General features: G+C 42.9%; 2 protein-coding genes across 2 annotated transcripts in view; one reads left to right on the top strand and one right to left on the bottom strand.

The window, feature by feature from the left end:
• Positions 1 to 270: 270 nt before the first annotated feature.
• ada2a (adenosine deaminase 2a) lies at positions 271 to 9,125 on the top strand. Its single transcript, XM_008436486.2, has 10 exons — positions 271 to 473; positions 1,738 to 2,051; positions 3,378 to 3,597; positions 5,082 to 5,295; positions 5,967 to 6,094; positions 6,617 to 6,707; positions 6,780 to 6,888; positions 7,954 to 8,111; positions 8,521 to 8,723; positions 8,795 to 9,125. Exons 2-10 carry the CDS (start codon positions 1,748 to 1,750, stop codon positions 8,913 to 8,915), a joined length of 1,548 nt encoding a protein of 515 aa, XP_008434708.1. The 5' UTR covers positions 271 to 473; positions 1,738 to 1,747; the 3' UTR covers positions 8,916 to 9,125.
• A 1,687-nt stretch (positions 9,126 to 10,812) lies between these two features.
• Positions 10,813 to 14,367, bottom strand: part of ribc2 (RIB43A domain with coiled-coils 2) — a 17,872-nt gene continuing 14,317 nt past the window's right edge. The window contains exons 4-7 of the mRNA XM_008436484.2: positions 13,351 to 13,469; positions 12,041 to 12,199; positions 11,035 to 11,201; positions 10,813 to 10,954 (exon numbers count right to left, since the gene is read on the bottom strand). Of these exons, the coding sequence (XP_008434706.1) occupies positions 10,885 to 10,954; positions 11,035 to 11,201; positions 12,041 to 12,199; positions 13,351 to 13,469 (515 nt within the window). The 3' untranslated portion in view covers positions 10,813 to 10,884. The remainder of the gene's footprint in view (positions 10,955 to 11,034; positions 11,202 to 12,040; positions 12,200 to 13,350; positions 13,470 to 14,367) is intronic.

Genomic DNA, 14,367 nt, shown 5'->3' with positions numbered 1-14,367 from the left:
AGAAATTAACCAGTTTAAAAGGACACAATTAATACATTCAGGTGCTAAAAGAAGTTTCTATCCTCTTTTTGTAAAACGCTTTTCAGTTTCATTTATTTTAAAACATAAGAAGATAAATAAAACCCACCAAAACAAAAATAATATGCAAAATGGATTTCCTTTTCCTCCTCTCGCAGTTGTCTTTTTACATCAGATGAACCAATTAAATAGCGAGGAACGTCCTCTTTCAGCCAATCACAACACAGGAGGCGGGGCTTTGTGCCTGGAAGTCAGTGCGCAGGGCAAGGTTCAGCCCCCTGTCGGTTTATTTGTGACAGCTCGTCAGAAAGTGGTGAAAACAGCTCTGTCCGTCGCCGTGTCCGTCAGTAAGTCCTCCTTACTGCCGAAGTGACCCACAGCCGGAGTTCAGCTACCCTGCGGAGCTTTTGTTCCTCCACCTGCTGCCCGAACGAAGCCGCTAACAACTCCACCAGGTAAAATCACATGTATCCCCTTTGTGTCTCTGTCTTCCTGCGCCTTTATCATCAGCTTCTGAATTTGTTGATTATCGGCTCATTCTGCTTTTAAGCCGGTTGTTGCCAACATGTGAGGAGGTTCAGCGACTCCTCTGTGATGCAAAGCGACTATTTTCCGTTCTGCACGCACAAGCAGCGGTTCTGCCGTTACTTTTATACAGACGTTTTTATCCTCGGTCCAGATAAATAAAACCCACTAATGTGACCCGACCTGCTGACAAAAGAATAATATGGATAATATAAATATCATTAATATCAACAGTAATAATATTAACTTATTTTAATTACTGATTACTTTTTGGCTCCCTGGCGATGAAAACAAAATGATCAGAATATTGGATCAAACCAGTGACTGTTCACAGCGCTGTGTCCATGCATAGGGAAGGAAAGTTCAGTGAAAGGAAAAGCTTAAAAATGGGTCATGAAGTACCGTGAACTGAGATAAATGTCGCTTTTTTTAATGAAACCCTAGAATAGAAATGTTTTTGTCATTGTAACAGTGAAATATCTGCAACACATGTATCTTGTTTTCTCCAGATAAAAGCAATGTCTCGCTTAGAAACACTTGTTACATATTTGCTCTTACCCACTGATTAAAATAGTTAACTGAAACTAAAATGGACATTAAATAAAAACATTCACCACCAGGGGGCTGATGGGTAAAAATGTTTGGAGCTACACCTGCTGACGTCACCTGTAGGTCAGCTCTGCTCAGTCTGGTGGGTTGAAGCTAAATATGTGTTTGACTCTGAAATGCTTCAATAAATACAGAAATTATTGCATTTCTGTTTGACATACAAGGTGTAGAGCATTTCTTTTCCACATAAAGCAATTTAAATGAATCAGTCAAGTTAATTTGCATATTATGTCTCAGCAGAAAGACGGGTCAAAAGGCGTCACATCATAAAAACGTCATGCAGTGACAAACATTACGTCAAAATCATCAACACACATTAAATAGGCTGGTCAGTGTTTCATATATTACGACTCAAAAGCAGCTCGTGATTTAAAAAAACTCAGCTGATTTTCAGTTTTCTGATAGTTCCAGATCTATGCACATAGAAACTGAATGCTGCTTCTCCATGTTTGGTTCTGGTTCCAGATGCAGAAAATCAGAACCATTGTTAATTTGATAAATTATTGAAATGAGTATAGAAAATTTAATTTATGCATCTACACTGTGTCAGTTTTGGTTCTCTGTCGGGTAATTTGTTCTCTCCAGTTGTCAGAGGATGGCGGTCCAGCTGCAGCGCCCCCTGGTGGCGGCGGCCTGCCTGTTTCTGTGCGGCCTGGCCCGGGTGCGGTGCGCCCCGGACCCCATGCAGCGGAAGGCGCTCATAGAGCTGGAGGCGTCCATGCAGATCGGCGGCGGGATGGTGCTGACGGACGCTGAGCAGCGGCTGGACGCTCTGCTGGCCAAACTGAAGCAGGACGAGATGTCCAGGAAAGACTTCCCGCCCTCCATGCACTTCTTCAAGGCCCGGCGCCTCATCCAGGCGAGTCCCCTCTTCGGGCTGCTGCAGGAGATGCCAAAAGGTAAAAAGCAGAACGAGTTCAGCTTACTGAGTTTTTACAGTGTTGTACATATCTGGTTTCAGAAAATGATCTCAGTTCTTAGATTTTATGCTCCCACTGACTAAAGGTTGATGTAGCAGCAGACCGATATTTGCTCATTTGATTATCGTTCCTGGTGTTACACAGTGGGTTAGGTTTGCATGTAAACATTTCACAACAAACGTCGCCTCGATTCACTTTACAAAAAAACTAATTTCAGTTCAGTCACATCCGTTCCAGTTGACTGGATGTGGATCATCCATCCTGTGATGTCACACTCACAACGGTGTAACTGACGGCCATCTTGGTAGGCAGTCGCTATGGAGTTGCTATGACAACAGTGAGCCAACAGCACAACAGATGTTATCTCAAGACATCTTTTTTTTTTCTTTTACAAAAAAAGTCATTTTAATCCAATTGATCCTAATTGATCCTAGATATAAATTAGTTCAGTTTATTATTCAAATTAATTTAAAAAGTTTCCGTCTAAGGAAACCCAGCAGAGCATCGAGTCGAAGAGGAAAAACTCCCCTTTAACAGGAAGAAACCTTCAGCAGAACCAGAACCGGAACCTGGCTCAGTGCCAGCGGCCATCGTAGGAGAATAATTATGTTGTTGGTCAGGAAATGGGTTATTGTAGCATTCCTGGAGGCTTTGAGCTGAAAAATGACGTTTGTGTGCTTCAGTAAAAGTTAATTTGATACAAAAAGTCAGAAGGGAGATAAAAAAGTAACAACTCCAGCTGTGGAGCCAAACTCCACCGAAGGGAAGGACGCTATTGGTCGAAACATCCAAACGTTTCAAGGTCTCATGACCGTTGACAGTTGGGAGTCCCATGAGCTCAAAACTTTTCATTCCCCTGCACCACGATCCACGACGGAGCAGGAAAAATCTGAAGAACTGAACCAGGAGAACTTTCTATGATAAAGCAGAAAGTTACTGGCAGGCGATTGAGACGGCATGATCTCAGCCAATCAGAACCGACCCGAGAGAAAGCAGAAAGTTAACCGTTGAAATGGCAGCAAATGGGAGAGTAGTAGGAGAAGAAAGTGAGGAAAGGAGGTTAGTTTATCCTGCAGAGGAACAATCCTAACGACGACTAAACAGAAACAAACTTTTTATGTGTTTTATTTAATTCACTTACAGTTTAAAATGAACATAAACAAAAATAATATGAAGAAAACAATCTTGTATAATCCACCCAGCAGTCGACCCACATAGATACACATTTAAACATAAAACAGACAAAGTGTGCATTTAAAAATAACACGAACAAATCCGTTTCTTTGGTTTTTAATGGTTAATCAGGCGGCGTCCTTCACGTCCATGACTTCGCCATGGTGGACGTGGAGTGGCTGGTGAAGAACGCGACGTATCGGCCGCACTGCTACATGTGCTTCACCGACGGCGCGTCCGTCCGCTTCGTCTTCGCGTCGCAGGGGCCCAAACCCGTGGAGCGCTGCTCCCCCTGGGTCCTGCTGCAGAGTCTGCGCGCCAAGACGGGCAACGTGACCGACCTGGACAACAGGTGACCCCAAAAGGTTTCACGCAAAAGATGGACAGCTAATCAATTATTTCTGTTTTTTTTTTTAGCTTCAGACATTTTCCAATAAAAATGGCCTAAAATCTTTAGTTACACAAATGTTAACTGAATTTAGATAAAAGTAATAATGCTACTAGACAGGAGTGGCAAAATTATTGGCACCTATGGAAAACATTTGTTGAAATCTTTTATTTGCTGTTGCATATTCTCTTCTATGCAGAGTTAATTTAATTTTTAGAAATTAGTGTTTCTTGGTTTTTGAGTCTGTCGAACCATTGCTGTGATTATGGGATGTTTTTGCTGCCAGATTACACTAGATTTTTATTGTCCTGATATTGAAAACAGGTTTTCTAAGCAAGGTTTCTGGAAGCAAAAGGGACCCGCAGCACCACAGGTCCTCCACCGTGCTTTAACAGAGTGTGTTTTTCACCCAACACGCGTTGCAGACGTCTCAATGTGAGGAGAATCTGCCTGAGCTGCATGTTTGTGATAGAAACAGACCTGTAATACCGACTCCCACCACCAGGCGTCACTCTTTCCCTTTTCACGTCCTGACGGCACGGTTGAAGCTGTTTCTGATGACTGCAGATTTAACTACTTATGAAGTTTAACAAACATTTTCTGACTTGAACAGCATGTTCGCTTGTCTTTCCCGTTATCAGGAGGCGGTAAGAGAATGTGGATGCAAATGCGTTTGAGTCCCAGGGAAGCAGGAAGTCACTAATTACAGGTTTCTAGACCTAAAAAATGCTTCACTCGTGTTTATTTTTCAGAAAATAAACCCGAGTTGTCAGTTTGGCGCCACCTACTGGGTTAGGAACACTATTTTTTTATGTTTTAGTTGGATAAATGTGCTAAAACTTCACAGTTAAGTTTGTGCTGCTCCAATAAAAAGAACTTTATTTTATCTTTTTGCACATTTAATGAGTTTTATCATTTTTATTGTTGTATCCGACTGTTGATCATTTCTGAGAGAGAAACAATGTGGAATATTTTTAGTTCAGTTTTTCTTCTTATTGGCTTTGGAATTTCTGTTTTGAGAATTTGACAAGGAAATTTTACTTTAATTTAAAAACCATTTATTTTCAGGTTTATTTGCATACTTCAGCATTTCTTCATAAAAACGTTGTAAAGTCATCAATTATGAAACGAGCAAAAGAACTAAGAGGGAATCAGTTTCCTATACAAACTGTGTTTTTTATTAATGTTCATTTAAGACATTTTTAAACAGGATAGTGGTCCAGTCCAAGTAAAATTCTCTCAAATTGTTGTTTTTGTCATTAAACTGTATCTGGAGCCACATAAACATTAAATCCTTTAACTTGTGGATTAGTTGATATTCAGTAATGTTCTAGTTATTCCAGCTGCAAATAAACCGGATGGTACCGGGGGTCAGTTGGGCCTTCGCTCTGGTGACTCTTCATCCTCCTCCTCTTCATCATCCTCCTCTTCATCGTCCTCTTCCTCAGCATTAGAGGTAATCTGACGCTGTTTACGGACCGGGATCCGGAGACGGAGTACCCCAGCCAGGAAGTGGTCTGGGCCCGCTTCGAGGCGGCCTTCGGGGCCTTGTGGGGGCTGGTGACCTTTGCCCCCGTCTTCAGGGATTACTACATGGAGGCCCTGAACCAATTCTACGCAGACAATGTCATGTACCTGGAGCTGCGCGCGCTCCTCCCTCAGGTTCGGACCGGCCCGCCATGACGGCGACTCACCCCGCCAGGTGTTAGCTACGTGATAGCCAGGTGATAGCCAGGTGATATCCAGGTATTAACCAGGTGTTAACCAGGTGTTAACCAGGTGTTAGCCTGGTGTTAGCCTGGTGATTGCCAGGTGATTGCCAGGTTTTAGCTAGGTGATAGCCAGGTTTTAGCTAGGTGATAGCCAGGTGTTAACCAAGTGTTAGCTAGGTGATAGCCAGGTGATAGCTAGGTGTTAGCCAGGTGTTAGCCAGGTGTTAGCCTGGTGATTGCCAGGTGATAGCCAGGTGATAGCCAGGTGTTAGCTAGGTGCTAGCCAGGTGATAGCTAGGTGGTAGCCAGGTGTTAGCCAGGTGTTAACCAGTTATTAGCCAGGTGTTAGCCAGGTGTTAGCCATGTGATAACCAGGTGTTAGCCATGTGTTAACCAGTAATTAGCCAGGTGTTAGCCAGGTGTTAGCCATGTGATAACCAGGTATTAACCAGATATTAACCATGTGTTAACCAGTTTATAACCATGTGATAACCAGGTATTAGCCAGGTGTTAACCATGTGTTAGCCACGTGTTAACCATGTGTTAGCCAGGTGTTAGCCAGGTATTAGCCAGGTAATAACCAGGTGTTAACCAGGTAATAACCAGGTATTTCACCTGCAGGTGTACGAGCTGGACGGCAGCAGCCATGACCAGGCCTGGACCCTGCAGGCCTACCAGGACCTCACCAAGCAGTTCATCTCCACTCACCCGGATTTCTACGGAGCCAGAATCATCTTCACAAATCACAGGTGAGTCTGAACCGATTCGACCCGTCGGGTCCAGAACCAGGCACTTTCATGGCAAGTCTTCAGGGTTGTCCAGCACACAGGGCTGCAGGTAACAAATGTTCCAGAAGTTACTGTGATAAACGATAATATTGATGTTTTCCTGTAATATAAGGGTAATTATAAAGATCAATAAACTTTAAATTCTAATGAACATTTAACACTGGAAGACATTTTAAACATCCAAAATACATAAACAAAACAACAGAAACAACAAATAAAATTAAAACATAAATAGAAAAATGCTAGTAGAGACCAAAGCAGCAGACTGAAGACTTTCATCATTCAGTTATTGGTAGAATTATTTATTACCTCATAATAAATGTTTCCACCCGTGGCTAAATTCAAGTTAGCATCTATGCTAAATAAATGTAATAATTATTGAATATGTTATTTTCCATATTCTGTATGATTGTCTGAGGGGTCAGAGGTCAGACTGCTGGGGGAATCGTTTGCTGCTGTGGCTGACCGTGTTTCGCTCTTTAGGCACGCTGAACTGTCGGTGGTCGCTGCAGCTGTGAAGGAGGCGATGCGGCTGCAGAAGGACTTTCCTGACTTCCTGGCCGGTTTTGACCTGGTGAGGCCCAACAAGAGCTGCTGAGTGTAAAGCTGCTGGTTCTGGTTCTGTAACGTCTGCCTGCGTGTCCAGGTGGGCCGGGAGGACCAGGGCAAGACGCTGTGGTACTTCAGGGACGCCCTGGCGCTGCCTGCGGAGCAAGGCGTCACGCTGCCGTACTTCTTCCACGCCGGGGAGACGAGTGAGTCCCGGTCAGACACCTGAGGCCGCGCGCGCCTCGTTTAACCCAGATTATAAATGCTGGATTATTTTTATAAGTTCAGATGCTCAGATGAGCAAATTGTTGTTGTCACAACTACAGTGGAGCAAAACGTATTTCCACACTTTCAGATTCTTCTTCTTCTGTTTTCTCACGCTAAAAATTTACAATCGTCAAACAAACAATAATAGATAAAAATAATCTGAGTAAATAAGCAGTTTCTAAATTATGGGCATAAAGTTTGTTACACAAATTAACAGCAATACTTTTGGTTATTTTGTTTTCAGAGGGTAAAAGCAAAATAACCTGTTCATTCACGTTTAATGTCAGTTTCAACATAAGTATTTAGTTAAGCTAAATATTTAGCTACAGTTTCAGTTGATACACGTAGCTGTTAGTTCTTAATTCACTGAGCCACTTGCTAAATATTTCATTTAAAGCTAAATCATTTTCAGGTCCACTAAATATTTGGCTCAGCTGTTGTAGTTTGTAGAGCCAAATATTTATTTCTGTTTAGCCGTGAAATGAAGGTTTAGTTTGATAACTAAATATTCAGAGACTGAGCTCAGCCTCCTTGAAAACGTAGAATAATGAGTTATTTCATGATTTATCAAGAGCTGATTACATGTTCAGTCTGTTTGGAGGTTTTTTTTCTTTAATTATCCAATAGTAATAGTTATTAACGACGTTTTAAGTGTGGCTGAAATGAGAACCTCCTCTAAGAAGCTGATTGGTTGATGACTTAATTTATGCTGAACTAACGGTAATTAATCTGACCTGCAGTTATTATTTTTCATGCATGTTAATCTAAACCTGATGTTTTTTAAAACAAAAGTTGATTTCATTTAAAAAGAGATGCAGCCATTAAAACAATTGGAATAATATTCCATGTAACTGACTTTGTAGTTTAGTTTGGCTCAAACGTCGTCGTCGTGGTGACGGGATAAAATGAGATTCTGCATAAATAATTAGTTTCTCCAGGTCCAGATTAACGTAGATCTGCCATTCAGAGCAGAAGGAACGGACATGATGTTGTGCTGTGAGCAGACGGTGAGGGAACCGAAGTGGATCAGAACCTGCTGGACGCTCTGCTGCTCAACACGTCGCGCATCGGCCACGGGTTTGCGCTGCAGCGCCACCCGGTGGCCAAAGATCTGTCCAGGAAGAGGCGCGTGGCTGTGGAGGTGTGCCCCATCTCCAACCAGGTACTGCTGCTGAACGTCTCCCACAATGCATCTCTTTCCGTCATTTCAGATTAATTTAGTCCTATAATCCAGATTTATGATCAGATGGGATCAGATAAAATCCAAAATTTAGTTTGTCAGAAAATTAAAACTTCAGACCCTTTAGACGTCAAACAAACAAATTACTCAAATCATACTTAAAATCTGAGTCCATAGTAAGTTATTTTAAAATTTAGTTATTTAAAATAATTTCATTTGTTTCTGAAATAACAGAAATGGTATTAGAAGGTTATTGATGTATAATCTTTTCTCTTCAGACAAAGAAATGGGACAGATCCCGGCAGATTTTTATTTTTATTAATGTGTTTCACGTCCAGCGAGTTGAATTACTGTCGCTCCTGTTGACCCCTGTGACCTCTGACCCCTCCAGGTGCTGAAGCTGGTGAAGGATCTGCGGAATCACCCCGCCGCCGCTCTGATGATGGAGGATCACCCGCTGGTCATCAGCTCCGACGACCCGGCCATGTTCGGCTCCTCGCCGCTCTCCTTCGACTTCTACGAGGCGTTCGTGGGTTTCGGCGGTTTGAAGTCCCACGTCGGCTCCCTGAAGCAGCTGGCCATGAACTCCATCAGGTGGCGCTGCGCCCGGACGGCCCCCACTGGGCCCGCGGGTCGCGGTCTCAACTTTCCCGTCTCTGTTTCAGGTTCAGCGCTTTGACGCCGAAGCAGCAGGAAGAGGCGCTGGTTCTGTGGCAGAGAAAATGGACCGAGTTCGTGGCTGGAAACCAACTTCTGAAGACCAATAAGAAAGGGATGTCATGTTGAGTTCTGTCCAGCTGGAGCAGATGATCCTCAACACGTTCAGGAATAAACCCAAACAGCTGCTGCGTCATTTCAGTCAGGGGAAACATTGATTACTTTCAACTATCGATTATCTGCTGACCGGCACTAGTGCTGCAGCTAACGATTACTTTAGGTCTGTCACAAAAAACCAACTTTCCAGTTGATTAATAGAAATAAACAATATTGTTGTCATTTTGAAACTATTTTCAACTGCGACAAATTAACTGATGGCAAATTAATGCAAGTACATTTTCTCAAATGTAATAAAAACATGGAAACGGTTTAAATATCAAACAAATGAAGCAATAATTAAAATGATTATGAACGTCTGTAGCCAATTTAAACATTTTGTGTCATTTCTGTTTCTCCCTTAAAAAGAGTTTTTAAATCTCAATGTTGGTAAAGTAAAAGTTTAAAAACTAAATAAAATGTTAATGAAATTGAGCATGGACAGGGAAAACGGGCAAAAGTGGCAGGAAACACGTTTGTTAAAAAATAAAAGCAAACCATCGACTTGGTAGCAGGTGTCACTGCAGCATCTTTAATGATTGTTGTCGTTTTGGTTTCTGATGCTGTTAAGCGGCTCATCGCTCCAACAGGCCAACCACTGGAAACCTCGTCGGTATTCAGGGTTTTTCTGACTATTGTTGTGCTAAAAGCAGTTGTAGTAACAGAGACGCTCCACGAATGATCAGAGAAACTCTGGAGAGCTGCATGACTAGAATAAAACTTTTCTCCAATCTGATGTTTGAAGAACAGATTAAAAACTATAAATATCTTTGCTGTCTGTTTATTCAATAATTTAGCAGAAAAATGTTTTTTTGTTGCTGATTTTGTCAGTGGTTTAATTCAGTGGTACCCAAACTGGGGGGGTTGGGGTTGGGTGGTGGTGAACCGTCAGATAAGGCTTCTGCATGTTGGTGTTTATCGCAGCCTGTGGGTTTTTCCCTGACTGGGAACGAGAATAAAACCTGCTGAATGTGACAGGTAGCCAATCAGAAAGCGCGGTGACGTCAGAACAGAGGGGAATCCAAACAGCTGACATATGGAGCAACAGAGAGTCCGGTGGATATCAGAGATGATATGTAGAAATGTTTATTATTAAATCTAAAGGTCATTATTATGTTTATTCAGTTAAAAATGTTAACTATGAAAAATCATTCACCTCCAAATCATAGTGCAGCAAATAGAGCGGCTGCTCCCGTCATCATTTATCCACCGCCTTTTCTTTTTGTTACGTCTTTTATCTCTTAAAATGATTCCACAAACTATCACTATTGCGTCTACATCCTCATCCGTGTTTGGTTATTCTAAATTCCCGCTATGTTGGGGGTTTTACTGGATTATCCTCTGGAATCGGGATGTTCGTGACTGGAATCGGTTCGTGTTGCTCCTGCCTTGGACACACGAACCGATCGAACCTGTTGGACTTTTATCAGCTCTGTGGTCACAGAGGTTTGGAGAATCGGCCGACATTCTTAAATCTTTCTGTCTAAACTAGACTTAAGACTCACAAGCTCTACTCATCTCCTCTCGACCGCAGCCCAAACGCTCTGACTCTGGTCGCTATGGTAACATTTACATATCCCTTCAAAATAAGATACAGATGGGCCACAAAAACGAACATTTTACTTTGGTGAAAATTTTAACTCACGATACTGACTAACGGACTAATCAATCAAGAAACGCCCCCCCTCCAACAATTTCCGGCAGCGCAGTTGATAACCGTGTAACACTTTTTCTGTTACAAACTGACTCCGGGCTCCACCAGAGTAGGGAAAAGTTATGTGGCTCTCACAGGAAAAGGTTTGGGGACCACTGGTTTAATTATTTAATTGCAAAGCTGTGAAGTTGATTTAAACATTTAGTGCTCTTGTGTGAAAATAAATCGGAAACGGTTTATTCCAGTTTAATGTTAGATCGTCTCGCGGCGCTGTGACGTCACCGCGCGTCATCTGGTGCAGGTGTGGAACTGGGCGAAGAAGCTGTCGTCGATCCGCCCCCTCTTCAGGTCTGGCCTCCTGGAAACGAGACGAGAGAGAGAGAAAGCGTCAGTCTGCGGTGAGAGGGCGCCGGTCACGGCTCTGCGGACGCCACTGACTCCTGCAGCTGGATCTGGGCCAGCTGAGCGTTGACGCTGTCCATGTGTTTCCTCAGCTGCTTGTTCTGCTTCTCCTGCAGCCGCTCCAGCAGCAGGGCGCTGCGGGCCGAGTTCAGCAGCAGCCGGTCCTGTTCCTCCTCCCACTGATTCCTCTCCCTCTCCAGCCTCTGCAGCACAGACGCACCACGCGACGTTAAAGGTCCAGGTCGTGTTTTCCAGCAGCACAGAGCCACTTCATAGCACAAGCAAACTATGTTACCTTCAGCTCTTATCAAAATACTGAATATATCAAATATAACTTAAAAGAAATTGGACTTTCTGATTTAACACCTTGAATTTGGGCCTCTGTCTCTTTAAGAAGCTCCTGCTCTTTCTGAAGCTCCGCCTCCAGGAAGTCATCCCAACATGGCTCCTCTATTAACCCTTTAACGTTTTTACCAGCGTCGCTCTGAGCAGCAGCTCCTATAATGAGCTCAGCAGCTGGTTGCTAATTGCTGCTGGCTAGTCTGAAGGAGCAGAGTGGGGGAGGAGCTACGCCTCGAAGGCGGGGCTAGGTCCACCGAGGCGTTTTGAACAGCTGAATGGTTGCCATGGAGATCAACGCAACACTCCAGGTTTGTTTTTAGTAGGGAAAACGTTAAAATTTGACATGAAGCTAAAAAAAAAAATAGATTTTACATAATATTGCCTCTGTGCCTGTCACAATAATAAATTGTTCCAGAAGTTATTGCGATAAATGATAATATTTTGAAATGGCACAATAATGCAAGAACAAATTGTCAAGAATAAACTTTAAATTCTAATGAACATTTAAAACTGGAAAATATGTTAAATATCCAAAACAAAGTGAATCATGAAGTCTGTGAACAATCGTTTTAATTCATCGTCATCGGATCCGATACTAAACCTCAGATATCAGAAGTGGAAACGCGGATCGGTGGATCAGAGACGCGCCTGAACCGGATCCGTCCTCAGCTGGACGGATCCGGTTCAGGCGGCTTCCTACCTTCTTCTCCAGAACCTGTTGCAGCTGGAACTGAGTGACCTGCTGCTGCGTCTCTGCAGGATCCTTCCTGTTGGCGCCGGGAAAGAGGGCGGGGATGCTCAGGGCGCCCAGAGCCACATCCTCACGCTGCTCCCGTTCCCGGTTCGTTTTCTCAACGAGCTTTTTGGGAAAAACGGGAAATAAAGAAGTGACTCCGCATGAACCATTCAAACTTTACACGTTTTGCATTTAAGATGGAAAAATCCTCAGACAGCAGTTTCTGTAAAAATCTCACATTAAGCACCTTTTTCCATCCAATTATTGATCAAACATAATCACCAGATCAGTTCTACGTTGTTTCGATGTTCAGCAGAAAAGCCTGAACTTTTCACATGTTGACGGTTTTTCTGCAGATGGCCAAACGTTCCATAAAGGAATGATGTTACTGTTACATTTTTTAATGTCTTTGAATTTATAAATAATCTCAAGTGGTTGTTGAATGATTGAATCATGATTATTTCACTAATCAGTTCATCGATTAATCCATTTTTCTTCTTAGGCACATTCTGCACATTTTTTACTTATTCATCCATCCATTTTCTTTCACCCTCGTCCCTCAGTGGGTCAGGAGGTGCTGGTGCCTCTCAGGCTGGCGTTCCGGGCGAGAGGCGGGGTCACCTGGACAGGTCACCTGGACAGGTCACCAGTCTGTCGCAGGGCAACACAGAGACACACAGGACACACAACCATGCACACACACACCTCACACCTAGGGACAATTTGGAGAGGCCAGTTAACCTGACAGTCATGTTTTTGGACTGTGGGAGGAAACCGGAGTACCTGGAGAAAACCCACCATGCACAGGGAGAACATGGAGACTCCATGCTGGCTAGTCTGGAGGAGCAAAGTGGGGGAGGAGCCGGGAATCAAACACAAAACCTTCTTGCTCTACCAACTGCGCCACTGTGCAGCCCTCTTATTGACCCAATTAAGCCTTTTTATACAGTATAAGGAATACATAAAAAGATAAAAAGGTGACTAATTTTAGATTTTTAAAGCTAAAACTGCCACTGCAGAAGTTCCAGGTAGAACAGATTCACAGAAAAATAAGTTTTTTAATGTTAATCGCAAAATGTTAACAGTTTTGGTCCAAGTTTGGCTAATTACTGCTCTGACTGTTTTATTATTTCAGGAAATAGCCTTTTTTAGAGTCTGTATTTCTCCAGGTAACGATTAATCGATTACTAGATGAGTTGATGATTATGTCAACATTCGATTAATCACAGTTAATCGTTTCCACCTTTGGTCATGAACGAAGGGAGACATCTGACCTTTGCTGCGTTGTAGTTTGCGTCGTCGATCAGGTCGGCTTTTCTCTTCGCCATCTCCAGGTTTTGGAGCTCCATGGCTCTGCGGCCCATTTCCTGCCTGTGCTGGTCGTCCAGCATCGCTAACGGACCAACAGAACCGTCAACGCGCTAAAACTTTTTACAAATAGCATCTTATTACATATTTGTTGAATATCTCACTATCAGGATAAGACAGATAATCTGTGGAAATAAACCAATCAGAGCCAGGAGGCGGGTCTTAGCGCTGTCAATCAAATTTGTGTCACAGAATAGTCCAACGCCGTTCCTGAACAGTGAAACGTTGTTGCAGTGCTGCAGCCAAACGTATTTTGGTGCTGCTGCAGAATATTGGAAATTATGATGATGCTGCTGTCAAACGTGTTGATGATCATTTATTAGGCCTTCGCAGCTAAGCGCTGCGAAGGCCTATTGTTTTTCAAATTTTTTTTTTTTTCTTCTGACAAATGAATTTCCTTTTTGGGGGCTTTAACATATTCAAAAACTCACCAAAATTGGTGGAGCCATAGAGACTGTATACAATTTACGTGTTTTAAGGTCTACGCAAAATTCGCAAAAAAAATGGCTCAACAGCGCCCCCTAGAAAATTTCAAAAGAACCTTTCCTATTCACTTACTTTATCATAGAAACTTGAAATTTGGTACACTTGTAGAACTCCCCAAGACAGTCAGAATTTACAATTATTCTCATAGTGCAAGTCAAACAGGAAGTCGGCCATCTTGGATTGAATTTGCGAATTTCACCCCATTTTGGCCATTTATAGCCTTCGCATTTGATCGAACTCCTCCTAGGGCTTTTGATGGATCGGCTTCAAACTTGGTCAGTTCATAAGGCATGCCCGATTAAAAGTTATCAAAATGGTGAGTTTTCATGCATGCTGAAGGGGTGATACCAGGGGTCAAAGTTCACCGACTCACCAGAAAGTAATAAACTGTTATATCTCCTACAAAGAAACAGACAGAGCCACCAAACTTTCTGTGT

This window comes from Poecilia reticulata, linkage group LG19, assembly GCF_000633615.1.
Source record: "Poecilia reticulata strain Guanapo linkage group LG19, Guppy_female_1.0+MT, whole genome shotgun sequence".
Classification (NCBI taxonomy): domain Eukaryota; kingdom Metazoa; phylum Chordata; class Actinopteri; order Cyprinodontiformes; family Poeciliidae; genus Poecilia; species Poecilia reticulata.
The sequence above is the reverse complement of the archived record's forward strand: the minus strand, read 5'-3'. Positions and strand labels throughout refer to the sequence as shown.